The 15,021-nt window shown below is 35.1% G+C and overlaps 1 protein-coding gene across 4 annotated transcripts in view; it reads left to right on the top strand.

The window, feature by feature from the left end:
* The window catches only part of GDAP2 (ganglioside induced differentiation associated protein 2), a 65,128-nt gene that overhangs the window by 9,655 nt on the left and 40,452 nt on the right, over positions 1-15,021 (top strand). For 3 of the 4 annotated variants that reach the window (XM_063105354.1, XM_063105352.1, XM_063105353.1), the window contains exons 3-5: positions 678-817; positions 9,904-10,057; positions 10,477-10,565. In XM_063105354.1, the coding sequence (XP_062961424.1) occupies positions 678-817; positions 9,904-10,057; positions 10,477-10,565 (383 nt within the window). The remainder of the gene's footprint in view (positions 1-677; positions 818-9,903; positions 10,058-10,476; positions 10,566-15,021) is intronic. The other variant, XM_063105355.1, reaches the window with a different exon arrangement.

Here is a 15,021-nt window from a genome sequence, read left to right as displayed (position 1 = left end):
CCATCACCACAGTCAATTTTAGAACATTTGCATCAGCCTAAAGCCCCATACCTATTACTGGTCACTCCCCATTTACCTCCAAACCCTCAGCTCTGGGCAACCACTAATCTACTTTCTCCTTAGATTTGCCTATTCTGGACATTTCATATAAATGGAATCAATATTAAAAAACGTGTTTTGGATTTTTTTGTGTGTGTGGTTTAGCATAATGTTTTCAAGGTTCATCCATGTTGTAGTATGAATCAGTACCTCATTCCTTTTTATAGCCGAATAATATTCCATTGTATGGATATAGCACATTTATCTGTTCATTCATTGATGACCATTTGCGTTGTTTCCACTTTTTGGCTACTATGAATAATTCTGCTGTGTGTAAACTGTTTAAACCAACCACTTTCAGCTTTATAAGTATTCTGTTACAGTGGTACAGAAATAGGTAAGCAAAAGTATGACAGGATGGTTTTATGAGTTTCAGGGTTATAGCAGTTGTATTAAAGATCTATCTAAAATGCCAGATTAGTTTTTTGAGTCAGGAATTTATTTTCTGTTTCTCAGCTTGTGAGCTAGCAAAACCTATGTTGTGAAGGGGGTGAAGACAAAGTGTTTTCAAAGAGTTAGAAACAAGATTTATCTCCCTCTTAGTCTCCACACTTGCTCTTTATTTACTGTTTCCTCAGGAAAGGAGATGTGGCATTACTGAACTGTACAGCCATTGTGAATACCAGCAATGAGAGTCTCACAGATAAGAATCCTGTGTCAGAAAGTATCTTTATGCTTGCAGGGCCTGATTTGAAGGAGGACCTCCAGAAACTTAAAGGTAAGTGAATGTTCTTAGGTATATTATTGCTTTAGAAACATTTATTTTGATGTCCTCTACCTTGAAGATGCATGTTTTGCATTAAAGTGAGGAAATTATGTAGATGTAGCTGTTTTTCTTTAGTTGAAACCAAAGAAAAACAGCTTTTTAAAGCCCTGGGCTTTAAAAAGGGGCTGGCCAGTTAGCTCAGTTGATTAGTTGATAACACCAAGTTCAAGGGTTCATATCCCCATACCTCCTAATCACCCAGCCCCCCCAGAAAAACCCCACGATGTGTTAAAAGCTGAGCCCTGAGACTTTACTATCAGTAAAACTCGTCTGTTATGTTTCTGAATTTTAAAATGACAATCATTATAGCCATTTAGATCTTTGGAAGCATATTCCTAGCTGTATATTTTCTTGCACTGATAAACCTTGTAAACCAATTATTCTTCTGAACTGAAAGACTTTTATCATGATGTGATATTGATAGGGAATTTCTTATATAACTCTTGGACTTAGGATGTTATACTTCCAAAATGAAAATTGACTTACTGAAAAAACCAAAGTGTATTTTAAGAATAAATATATTCTCAATTAATTTGTACTTGCTGCTTTTTATTTTTATCAGAAAATTCTTTTTCTGGGAATATTTCTTTGGAAGAGTAGGACTCTTGGTTCAGAATCTTGTATGCCCTTGTTTCCATTAATTGTTTTCTAATTACCAATCTAGCAGCCCTTTGTTATTGTTATTTGAGCCCCAATGTAGTGTTGTAAAATTCAATCTTCCCATTTTATAAAAAGCATTTATGAAATACAGCAATGTTTCTTAAAATATAAACAGCAGATCCCACCGTATAAAATCTTGCTTTCCTTCACTTCTACCATTTAACACTGACAACTGACTTCTAATCTAATAAAGATATTAGAATTTGAACAGGAATACTTATAGTGCTGGCTTCATGAAATAATTGCATTATCTGACCAAGAAACTGAATTTTGACCATGAAGGCAGAGGAAGAAAAAAATCCCTTAATTAAACTATAAAACAAGATACCGTGGAGAACATATAAAAATTAGAAAGGATATGAAAGATAACACAGAGAAGTTTTTTGATAAAAGTAACAGAAAGGCTGGTCTGGAAAAATTCCTAATGCTGTGTGTGTGTATGTGTGTGTGTGTGTGCGTGCTCACATACACCTTAGAGCTGGACTTATAGATAACTAACAAAATATAAAAATTTATCCCAAGTATAAAAATAAAACTACAATGTTTAAAAACATGTGTTTGAGAGTCTCCATGCTGGGGTTCATATTTTAACTCTGCCCTTTACTAACTGTGTGACTTAAGATCAATTACTTCACCTCTGAGTCTGAGTTTCCTCATCTCTAAAATGGGGATGGTAATAATAGTTCCTACTTCAGTTCCTGACACATAGCAAAAGCTGAGTAAATATCTGGGGATGGAGAAAATTAGTATTATGAAGACTAAATTAAATAATGGACATTAAGTACTAGGCACATACTAAGCAGTATTGCTTCCAGGCCTCGTTGTCTTGTTTAATGAATCAGTGCCAACCTGAAGACAGGTTATTAGTGATGCACTGAGGGGCTGAATACTTAATCCTATCCCCATTTTACATTTTTATTAACAACTTAACAAATGATTACAAAGTATGACTTAACAAATTTGTAGATGATAGAAAGCTTGGACAGGTAATAGGAGATATTAGATGATAGACTAAAGATTTTTAAATATCTTAACTGACTGGTAGTATGAGCCAAAAAATGAAATAATCAACAGGGATGAGTATTAAAGTCTTGCAGTAAGTTTAAAAATTAATTACCCAAGTTGAGAATGGGGAAATGTGGTTTGACAACTCTTCTTAAATAAAGAAGTATTTTCTATTTCATTGAAATGGCATTATCTTCCATTCCATTTTTCATGCAAGAAACCTTAGGGTTAGCACTTCCCTTTCTTATCTCTCACATAAAGTCTGTCATCAAGCCCTAAATTTATTCTGAATCCATTTCTCTCCATCCACTGCTTCCAACCTAGTACATGCTACTACCATCACCCCCCACCTGAACTGCAACCATGGTCTCCCTCCTAACTGGTCTCCCCATGTCCATTCTTCTTAAGTCCATTTTCCACACACTAATCAGTAAATGTTTGCTTTTTAAATTGTAAATCCCTTTTTGCTCTCCTACTTCAAATCATTTAGTGGTCTCCCATTAAACTTAAAATCCAAACTTCTTAAACTGGTTTCCAAGTCCTTGCAAGGTCTCGCTCACTTGTCTCCATGCTCATCCTATGCCCCTTTTTCTCTTGCTCACCATGCTTGAGCCAAACTGATCTTCCCTCACTGCATTGTCATCCGAGCTCCTTTCCAATTTTGCACACATTGTTTCTCTTTCTCTCAGTGATCAATCCTTATTCTTAAGTCTTGTCTTACATCCATCTCTTCCTCAACACAGTTTCCTTTTACTTCAGAATAGATCAGTCTCCTCATGGTATATGCTCCTGGGCTGCAGTACTTCTCTTGTGTGCCCTTCTCACAATTGTAATTTCATAAATTGTTCATGCAATGACTGTGTCCCCATTGAACTGTAAACTCCATGTGGATAGGAACTCAAGGTCTTATTAGCCTCCTTGTGCCCCATACCAAGAATAGTGAAGGCATCCTTTAAGTAACTGATAAATGAATAAATAGAATTTCCTGAGAATTTTAATGAAGTAGACTAAGAATTGATGATGTGTTGTTTCTACTGAAAAAGCTAGTAATATCAGACTGCATCCTTGAAGTACAGTATCAAAGTCAAAAGAGGCTGTGGTTCATCTGTCCTGGTAGGAGCCCATGGTATACTGTGTTCATTTTATTTATTTTCATTACTGTTTTTTAAGATTAATAAACTGATGTACACCTAAAAGAAAATTATTAGTGTAGTAGACATTGTGAAAATCTTATTATTTGAAGGACTAGTTTGAAGAGCTAGGGTTAGCATAGAGAAAAGGATATTTGGGGGAAACATGACAGTTATTCTCAAATGCTTGAAAAAGGATCATATTGAAGAGGGAGAGTGATAATTCTGTTGTGTCCCTAGAATCCTTTATAGGAGGGTACATAGAACTTAATTTCAACTGAGTTAGAGAAACTTTTCTAAGAAACAGAGCTTCCTAAAAATGGAATGGGAAGAGCTGTCTTATTATACCTAAATTTTTACTCCCCAAAATCAGTCTTTACTTTTTTACTTTAGAAATTTTATGAAACTAAAGCCATGTGGAATTTGTTGTTGCTCCGACTAGATTGACAGATGATATTCAGCTTTAAAGAATTGGAACAACATCTAATAATTCACCTGTCTACTTGTTTCCTGGGAAGAGTACAGTATAATTCAGACCCAAATAAACATGGGTGGAAGTATCTGCATTGCAAAGTGAGGAGAAAAATATTTTCTCCCCTCCCAGTCAGAATCACTGTACAGTTTTGTTGCTTACATATTCTATGTAACTCAGTATTTAAATGTGAGGGTTTAATAGGATGGAAGTTTATACACTACATTTTTTGCTTGCTCATGTTTACTTATGGTTAGCACTCTTTTTTCTACAAGCATTAAACGGCTCTTGTGTTTCTTATAATGGGTGTTAGGACTTGAGGAGAAATAAGCAACATTGAAAAGTTTTAACTAATCTTAATATTCAGATTATCATTGCAGCAGTGCTCCTTTGCCAAAGTGTGTAACCACAGGTAAAAGTCATGCTGGACAGAGTTATGACCAGGACTGAAAGTTATTTAGGAAATTTGTATTTATTTTACAAGAATTAAAAATATTTTCGGGGCTGTGTTTTAAATGTTTATAATCAGATCAGGATTCAAGCTTTGGGATTTGAGGAACTTTGAGCTAGAAAGAACAGTGAAAAACTGGGAAGCAGTACAGCAGTACTAGCATAGTTTCAGTCTCTCAAGTCAGAGTTTTTGTTAACAACTATTTAAGGAAAGGTGTGATTCTAAGAACAGAATATTCAGAACATTTCAACTTCTCTGTTTCTGAATTCCAACCTAAGAGATCTCCAAGATTGAGTCAGCAAACTGGCTGCCCAAATGTGTGTTTGCTTGCTTTTTTTTTTTAATCAAAATAATACATTTATATTGTTTCTTCCACCACTGGGTGTATACCCAAAGGAATGGAAATCATCATGCCAAAGGTATACCTTCACTCCCCTGTTTACTGCAGCTCTATTTACAATAGCCAAGAGTTGGAATCAACCTGAATGTCCATTGACAGACAACCGGATAAGGAAAATGTGGTATATATACTCAATGGAATACTAGTTTGCTATAAAAAAGAATGAAATTCTGCCGTTCACAGCAACATGGATGAACTTAGAGAAAATTATGTTAAATGAAATAAGCCAGGCACAGAAAGAGAAATACTGCATGTCCTCACTCATAAGTGGGAGCTAAAAGAGAAAAAAAAGAAAAAAAGAATCACAATAAGTCATTAAACTTTCAAAAAAAAAAAAAAAAAGAACATAACTGTTTATTAGAAGTGGGAAAGGGGGAGGGGGAGGAAAGTTAGTGAGAAATTAGTTAAGAGTCACAAAGATTGATTATGTTTGGTGTACATGAGTATACTAATTATCCTGATTTGGTCACAACGTATTGCACATATGTATTGATATTCAGTTCTGTAGCCCACACATATATATAATCAATTTTCTTTCAATTAAAAAAAAGACAAATACATAATCATTTTCTAGTTATAGATGCAGTAAATGTAAATTGTAGAAAATTATATGCACACAAGCTAAAAATAAATAAAAACTTAACATTTCCACCACACAAAGATAACCACTATTAACACTTCAGTGCATATCCTTCTGGATCTTTCTGTAGGTGGGTGTGAGTACATACACACATTTCCATATCTTTTGTTATCAAAATAAAATGATTATATGTATACTGTTCCCAAAACAGTATTATCATGTATATACTATTCTGCAATTGGCCTTCAGCAAATGAATTCACCCTTTAATTTAAGAAATTATATCTAACACCCAAACCATATTTAAAATTTCCAGTTGACCCAGGATGTCCTTTGCAGCTGTTTTATCCAAATCAGTATCCTATCCAAGACCACACATTGCATGTTATTATGTCCTGTAATTTTTGTGTGTGTGTGTTTTTCAACCAGCATGGTTCCCTTTTTATGACACTGACTTTTTGAGTCAAGTAGGCCAATTGTTTTCCAAGATGTCCCACCTTCCTAATTTGTCTGATTTACTTGAGGTGCCATTTAGTTTGTATTTCCTGTAAACTAAAGTTATATTTCATGTAATTAACTTTTGGCTTAATCATTTTATAGGTATTATTGTGTTATGTACTTAGTGTTATATCATATTAGAAGATACATAAAATCTGATTGACCCATTAGTAGACCATTACTGATTACTAAGATTGCTGTATGGATTGGGGTGATGACAGTTTGATCCTTCCACTTGTTCAGTTATGTTTAACCGTTTGTGACTGAAAACGAATCTATGTGGTGTTATTTAGGCTCTCTGAATGTCCAGTTCCCCATCACATTTTCATCTAATCGTTTTAGTACCAAATTGATAATCCTTGTCTGAATCAGAACTTTCATTAAGATTACGAAGTTGTATATTCTAAGATCTATCATTTCATCCATATCTACTAGCTGGCATTCTTCTGTAAAATAGTTTTTCCTAATTAACTGGTGTTATTTTGTTAGTCTGAATTACAGTTTCTGTTGGATAGGCAGGATAAATGCTTAATTCTTTTAACTACCAATTTTCATAATAAAGAATTGGTTTAATAAATGCCTTAAATGGTAACAGATTAATTTTTTCTGGCTTTCTGTGTTTTGTGCTTACTGCTTTTCATAGATCATTGTGTATAGTTTTAAAAGTCAATTTTATGTTGCAATTTATGAAGGAAAGCAGAGACAATCTGCCTTTCCCTTCCCTACCTTAATTCCTGTTCTCTGGGAGGAAATATAGCACTCTCAAGATGTTAAGTGTCTTAGTTATTTACCTTTTATTTCCAAATAATATGGCAAAATTACTGTCTTGGTTTTTTGTTTTTTGGGGTTTTTTTTTTCCCCCTTTATCTGTTGACTTCTTACTGTGGGAGTGAAAGATTAAACTCTCTTTCCTCCACTCCACCCTTTACATATACATAAAATACTCACACATTTTCCTCCTCTTTTGCCATCTTCCCAAATTATTCTGTCACAATTTTGATTAAATCAATATTCAGCATTAACATTGTGACTATATAAATATTGCTCACAACCAATTAGAAAATGAATCAGTATTCCTTTTGTACAAGTTTTTTCCTCTAAAGTATTGATTTGATTTCTTATGTAATTTTTACATAATTACTTTCTATGTACCCATCACTGATTTGACCCCAAACTTTTAAATATAGCTATAAACCTCTTCTCAAACACTTTAGTTTCTCTTTCAGTTCCATTTTTTTCTTGACTGGGCACCTCCTGAAACCTTCCTTCCTCTCTTTCTCTCTACACTCCTCTCTATTCTATGCCTGCTGCACAGTTATTGTCCTAGACCTTTCATTAACATCATCCTGGGAAATCCTTCCTTCTGATTAGTGGATTGGATCCTCCATTTCCTAGATTTCATGCCTTTTTCTTCTCTGATGCAGTCTTTCATTTTTGTGAGTAAATCTACCAGGGAATTTCTGAGAAGGGTGAAATGGGGCAAAATTACTGAGATCTTACTTCTGCCTTCATATTTAATTGGTATTTTGGTTGGAAATAGAATTCTAGTTTAGAAGTTATTTTCCAAAATTTTAAAGACATTGCTACATTGTCTTTTATTTTGATTACTGCTGTTGCGAAATCTGATGCTATTCTTATTCCTGATTGTTTGTATGTAACCTGTTTCTTCCTAGAAATTTTATGACCTCATCTTTATTTCCGGTGTTCTGAAATTTCAGTGGTGTGCCTTCATGTGGTCTGGGTATTCTGAGGGCTCTTTGAGTCTAGATAACTCATGTATTTCAGGTCTGTGAAATTTCTTGTTTTATTTCTTTAATAATTCCCTTCTTTCTATATTCTCTCTTTTCTCTGAAGAAATCCGATCGGATATTGTACTTCCTTGTTTAATCCTCCGGTTTCCTTATCTGTTATCTCTTATATTCAATCTTTTTCTTTTTGTTTTATTTTCTGGAAGATTTCATCAACTTTATGTTTAACCCTCTATTGAACTTTTCATTTCTGCTGTCAAATTTTTCACTTGGCTATAACAGTTATATAAATGCTATTTCCTCTTTTCTGAATATTCTTTTTTTAAAAAATAGCATTCTGTGTTTTTTTCAGAGGTCCTAGATCTTCTCTTACCTCTCTGAGAATAGAAATTATGGTGGTGGTTTTTAAGTTTCTTTCTTGAGCGTTTGTTTGTTTTGTCCCCCTTTTGTTTTTGTTAGAGGCTTTCCCCACTTCTTCGTGATCCTTAAATGTTAGCTGTATTTTAGAGAGAGGAACTGAAAAGTTAATGGGAAGCTTTGTGTGCATGGGTGTCTAGTTCATTCAGGCTTTTGAAACAAAGTGTGCCATAAACTAGGTGGCTTTCAAACAATAGAAATGTATTTCTCACAGTTCCAGGAGTTGAAAGTCCTAGATTAGTGTGCCAGCCTTGGTCAGGTTCTGGTGAGGGCCCTCTTCTCGGTTGCATCTTCACATGGCAGAGGGAGGAAGTAAGCTCTCTGAAGACTCTAATAAGGATACTAATCTTATTCATGAGAGCTCCACCTTCATGGCCTTATCTAATCCTAATTGCTTCCCAAAGACCCTCCCTCCTAATACCATAACATTAGGAGATAGGATTTCAACATATAAATTTTGAGGGAACACAAGCATTCAGTCCATAACAGTGGGCAAAGGGTTATTGCTTCATGGGTCTTGAAGCAAGTGATAGAGCAGTAGCTCTTTTGTTTTACTGGGGAATTTCCTTCAGTTATCAGAATCTATAGGTCCTTTAGTTAGGGCCTCTTAATTTCCCAGGGGGTAAGCCTGGATGTCCGTTTTGGAAACCAGTTAGGGGGAAAGGGCTAGACCTTTCACTTTTAAGTATAGCGCTTTAACTAAATCCCCTCTTTCAACTGTGCCTGGGGTTCTGGAGTCCAGAAACTCTCTAGTTCAGCATCTTCAGAGAATAAACTTTCTGTTGCTATGGTGGTAAAGAAATCATCTTACTGTGCTGGCTGGGGGAGGAATTGTTGCATATTTGACTGTTTTTATACAAACTTTTAACCCTGCTTCCTCTTTTTAGTCCCAGTAAAATTTCACAGTATAGCCTTTAGAAGTACTGAGGGCCTCCAATTTCTGATCCTTTCTAGGTGTTCTCCAGTAGTAGCAATAATAGTAGTAGGTAAAGTATATACTTTGCATATATGAGGGTACTTCAAAAAGTTTGTGGAAAAATAGAATATGAATATTTCCATGAACTTTTATTAACTCATTTAATCCTGTGATGTAAGTACTACTAGTATCCCCCTTAAATAGGAAACTGAGGCATGATGAGGGGAAGCACCTGCCCAGAGTGTCACATAGGAACATGGTGGACTCAGGATTTGAATCAAAGAAGTCTTGAATTTAATACTGCTTTTTACTGCAGATCAGCTTGTTTCACATTGGTTACCCCATTTCTGCAAGCAGTTAGGTTTCCCTGCTCTGCTAAGTCAGTTATTACTAGTCCACTGACATTCTGCCTTCCAAAATTTTGATGATGCTTATCTGCTTCATGTTTTCTCCCATTCTCTTCGTCTCTGTGCTTATACCTTTTGTATTGCTTCACTGTTATTTTGAGAACAGAAGGAACAGAGGTAAATGCTTATGTTCAATCCTTTTTTTTTTTTTTTTTTTTTGGCAGCTGGCTGGTACAGGGATCCAAATCCTTGACCTTGATATTATTGGCACTGCTGCTCTAACCAATAGAGCTAACCCTCAATCCATATTTTTAACTGAAATTTCTCAAGGTTCTCAATACTTCTGGTTTATGCTTTGATTTGTTGGGTTTTTTTCTAGTATCTCCGGACTTATGTATGTTTCCAATGTTGCCAGGTTGCCGAACAGGTGAAGCAAAATTGACAAAAGGATTTAATCTAGCTGCACGGTTCATCATTCACACAGTGGGACCTAAATACAAGAGCCGCTATCGCACAGCAGCTGAGAGCTCCCTGTACAGCTGCTATAGAAATGTACTTCAGCTGGCAAAGTACAGTCTGCTTGTTTTCTGGATATAGCATGTCATACATTGTTAAAGGCCCTGGTTTTAAAGATGAAATCTAGATATGGAAGTCAAGTTTCGAGGGATTTACATAATTTAGGATGACCCTGAAGATAGAATTAACTTTTCAGACTTAGCAGGATAAATGGGATGGATTTGGGTGACTTGAGAATTTAACCTATTTCCATTTTATTTGGTCTTTGCTTGAAATATATACCCCTTAAGAGTACAATGAAATTGTATGTTAATATAATTATTAAATAGTGCATTTGGGTTAACTATTATAGTAAATACATTTAAGAGCTAGGGAGGGAGAATTGAGCTGCATTTTGAAATTAGTTATGTATTATTATGTATATATTATGAATGCTTATAGTGCAATTTTTGTGTTTTCTTTTTGATTGCAGAGAGCAGTCAATGTCTTCTGTTGGATTCTGTGTCATCAATTCCGCAAAACGAGGTTATCCTTTAGAGGATGCAACACATATAGCACTTCGTAAGTAAAATTGGAGATGCTTTACATAAATTGTGTTTTAAAATTTTTATCACTACTTAAATAGTTACAGCAGAAGAAGATTTGTTGATTAACTGATCATGGCACCCTGGAGAGAAGTTTCTATTGACCAACTTGCAGAGCTCTCAATTTGGACTAACATTTTTATCTATTTGAATAAAGGCTTAGAAGATTTGCCTATTAAATTTGAAAGTGATACTGATCTAGGAAGTATGGCCAATGCATTGGGTAGTTGAATCAGAATTCAGAATAATCTTAGTAGACTGCAAAAACATAGTCAAAACAGATTTCATAATATCATATATGCATAGAACTTTGCAGTTAAACAGCAGTTTTCACATATGCTATTTCAATGTAAAACCCTGCATTTAGGTTTAAAAATGACTGGGTTCCATCTATATGAGTCAAAATGTCATATATGTGATATTAAATATGGTGTTCAGCTCAAGAAAGTTCATGATCTCCCTTTATTATATGCAGGTTCAGACATCTTGAGTTTTCTCTACAGTTCTAGGTGTCATATCTCCTGAGACACTGAAGGATAAACAGTTGGAAACATTAGTTGTGTTTTTCCTCAAGAAGAGCATACTTTTAGCAAATATAATACTTGTCCTCAAATATCTGACAGAGTCTCATTGTGGACTTATTCTGTGTAGCATGTTTTAAGCAGTGGTTCGGGCAACGGGTTGGGTGGTGGGCGGGGGGATTGTCATTATAAACTTCATTGAGCATCTGCTGAGAATTCTGTGGACCCTTTCTCTAGAAGACTGTACATAAATAAAGAATTTGCGTGTTATTTCAGGAAGTTTACAGATCCTTGTAAGGATTGTAGATAAGAACTCCAACTGTAGAAGGCAAGGTCTAAGATCAAGTTGCAAGGAAGGAGATTTTGATCCCATTTAAAATCCGTAACAAATGAGTATTTCAGTGAACTTTGTGTCACTAGGAACATTCATGCAGAGGCAACGTAACCATCTGTTGCAGAAAACATTCCTCATTTCAGAGGGAAACTATACTAGATGATCTTTAAGGGGCCTTAAAGACCCGTTTCTATCTCTAGAAGTTAAAGATGAGGAGCTGGAAGTCTTATATCCACCAAAAATTACAAAGATATTTGAATGTATAAAATTATTACTAAATAGTCTAGAATCGGGTGAGGGCCAGTTCAGTCTTAAATAGTCTTATTTAATTATAACCTATTTTAAAAACTAATATCTTTACTGCTCAAGGATTTTATAGTAAATTTATATATTTTATAGTTAAGTTTATATACATTATCTTAGACTGATCTTGAGAGGCAGGGATTTTAACTTTTCATCCTTGTGCTTCCATATGTCAGGAATGCTTGACATGTGGTACTTGCTCAAGAAATATGTATTTTAAAAAGGGACAAATAGATTTCATTTAATTTCCTCAACAACCCTGTGTTTTAGGTAGTATGGTGTATATTGTACAAATAAAGAGACTCAGAAATTTATCATATTCTAAGGGTTATGCAAACTTAGGACACATATTCAGGCATTCTGACCCCCAAGTCTGGTAACCTGTTATACTAGATAATTCTTTGTGCTTGAGCTAGAACTGCTTCAGTGGGTGACTGTGTGTTATGACCTGCATGTCTTCTAAACGGTGCCTTACGAAACAAAGTTCCTGCCTTGATATCATTCCTCCTGACAAGGCTTCTGACAGGTCTCGACATTCCCTGTTTCCACTTAGCCCTTGCCCTCTCATCTCAAGACTTCTTTTATATCGCCATTTCTTTTTTTTTTTAACCTTTTTTTTTTAAGGTTTTCTTTTTTCACCATTTCTTATTAATCATAAGGATTAGAATTTAAAGAAGCTGCACCACTTGTAGAAAAGGCTGTAATAAGGGAGTCAAGAAGACTGGTTTTCAGTCCCAGTTCTACCAGCCCAACTCTAACTCTGTGGCCCCAGATCACTTGATACAGTACAATAAGAGAGGTCAACTTCGAGAGTAATTGGTAACAGCAGATGAAGATCAATAGTGGGTATAAGGGACCTTGATGAAGCAATTTCTAGTAATTTAATTAACAAAAGGGAAACGGATAGCTCTTAAAGTGAGCAAGTTAACTTATGTTTAATAAGTCTCATTTGACTTATTATGCCTTAAATCTAGTAGCAAATTTATAAAATCTTATTAAAAAATATAACACACACACACAATGATGCCCTTTTCTTGAATACTTTCTCAAGCATTTGGTAGACAAGTGGCCTGTACATTTTTAAAGCATATATGGGCCAAGAACAAACCTAATGATGTAACTCTAAGTACTTAGTATCAAAAACTTTCTCATTAAACTATTTACAAAATTTATTTTATTTGAAACCTAAGTAATATCCCTTTGATAGATGTATCAAAACTTTTTACTTTTTTTTTTTTCTTAGTTTACATTCAGTTCAGTTCATCTCTAGAAAAAGCCTAAAGAAATATCCACATTGAAATAAATTTATCAGATTATTTATTCATTCAGCAAAAATTTGAGTGACTTCTATGTGCTAGGCTCTGTGCTGTATATAGGAAGATACAGTGGTGAGAAAAAAGATAAAGGTGTTTGTTCTTGTGTTTCCAGATTGGGAATTTTAATGTTCCACAGATCAGTCATACCAATTAAGGGGGTATTACATGTTAAGCACAGGACATCCTGGCTGGTTTCAGCGAACAGTACACAGATAAAACTTTGAAAGGAACAGTTAGTACCAAAACCGTAGATACATGATGTTATTCTTTTTTCCTCCCTTTTTGCAGAATTACTTTTCTAAATAAACTCTGCTGAAGTAATTCAATTTGGTCACTATTAGCCATTGTATTTTGTCTTCCAAAGGAAATACAACAGTTATATACTGAGAAATCATTATGTGTGAACATTAAAACGTGGTATCAAAGTAAAGAGGATAAAAGAATCCATTTTGAAAATTCATTTTATTAGAATAAAGGGAGAAATAAAAAATAAATTTGTTACCTAACAGAGGGAGAGTTATAAATGTTTGTTCAGTTCTTCAACAAATAGGTCTGCTCTATTAGGTTCTTGAGATACGTGGTTGAAGAAGGTAGACAATAGGTATATAACCAGAGCCATAAATTGTTAACTCAGTTATTAGTTACTTTTGAATGATTGCTTGTCATATCCCTAAAATGTGCTAGGCCTTAATTAAAGTAATATCAGCGTAAAATATACTTGACCTTCAAAAACCTCGCAGTCTGGCTATAAAATGCTGTCAGAAGTTCACAAGTAGAAGGACATTCAAAAGGTTATAGGAAGAGCACAAGCAAGGGTGGAGTTCTGCACAAAGAATATGGCTTTTGACTAGGTCTGGAAAACTGAGGAGTAGGAGTACATGATGGGAAGGGAATGGTGGGTGAATAGTGTTCTAGTGACAGGTAACCATGTAAGCATACGTAGGGCAGCATGAAAGTAAGTGGCATGTTTTGAGTACAGCAAAGAAGCAGATTTGATTAAAGCGGAAGATATGTAGGAGGAATAATTGGAAATAGGACTAAGGACCGTAATGAGGGAAGGTGGTTAATTGGGGTTGGAGTTTGGAGAGTCATGCTAGGGACTTTGAATCTTAATCTTTAAGCAGTGCAGAGCCATCACAAGTGTTTGGTAAGGAGGGTAACATAAGATAATTCAGGCAACAGTGAATATGAGACTTAGAAAGAAAGAAACAAGGAGAACAGTTAGGAGCTTATTGCCAAATTCTGTGTGAGCTTTGAAAACCTAAAAGCAGCTAGACAAAGAGGAAAAGGTGTTAGAAATAGCAGTAGAATTAAAAGGTAATGGGAACCATTTGAAAGTGCAGGACAAAGGAAGAGGTGAAGGAAGAAAAAATCAGGATTCTACTTTGGGTGAGGGATTAGATTTTGATATGTAACTGAGGTAAGGAATACAGGTAAAGGAGTTGGTTTTGGGCAGAGAACATGGAAGCTAGGGTTTGGACCTGTTGGGGTTGGGTTTGGACCTGTTGGGTTCAGGTTTGGACACACTGAATTTGAGTTTTCTGTGGGTTATCTGGCCAGTACGCCCAATAGGTGGTAGGAAATTCAGAAAACAGAATGTAAAGATTTGAGATCTATCAATATTTGAGGTAATACCTAACTAGCAAATTAGTGAGCTAAGGAGAATATGTGTGCAAGAAAATAAAAAATGTTGAGGACAAAACCCTGGACGACCACATTCTGAAAATGTGAGGGCATGGGAGTTAAGGGCTAAAGCTAGGGAGATCTCCAGTAAGTTAAGAACTAAGAAAAAGTCATTAGGTCTTAATATTAGGAAGTTGATAGAGAAGAATCCAGATAACATGGAAATTAGGAGGAAAAAATTCAGCTTTGGTTTTGTGATGTTTTATCAGGGGATAAAGGGCTGAGTGAGACATCTAATGCTATAGCAAAATGAATGGAAAGACACTAGTGCTGTAT

Source organism: Cynocephalus volans, chromosome 8, assembly GCF_027409185.1.
Source record: "Cynocephalus volans isolate mCynVol1 chromosome 8, mCynVol1.pri, whole genome shotgun sequence".
Taxonomy (NCBI): domain Eukaryota; kingdom Metazoa; phylum Chordata; class Mammalia; order Dermoptera; family Cynocephalidae; genus Cynocephalus; species Cynocephalus volans.
Note: the sequence above shows the minus strand (reverse complement) of the source record. Positions and strands in the feature narration are given on the sequence as shown.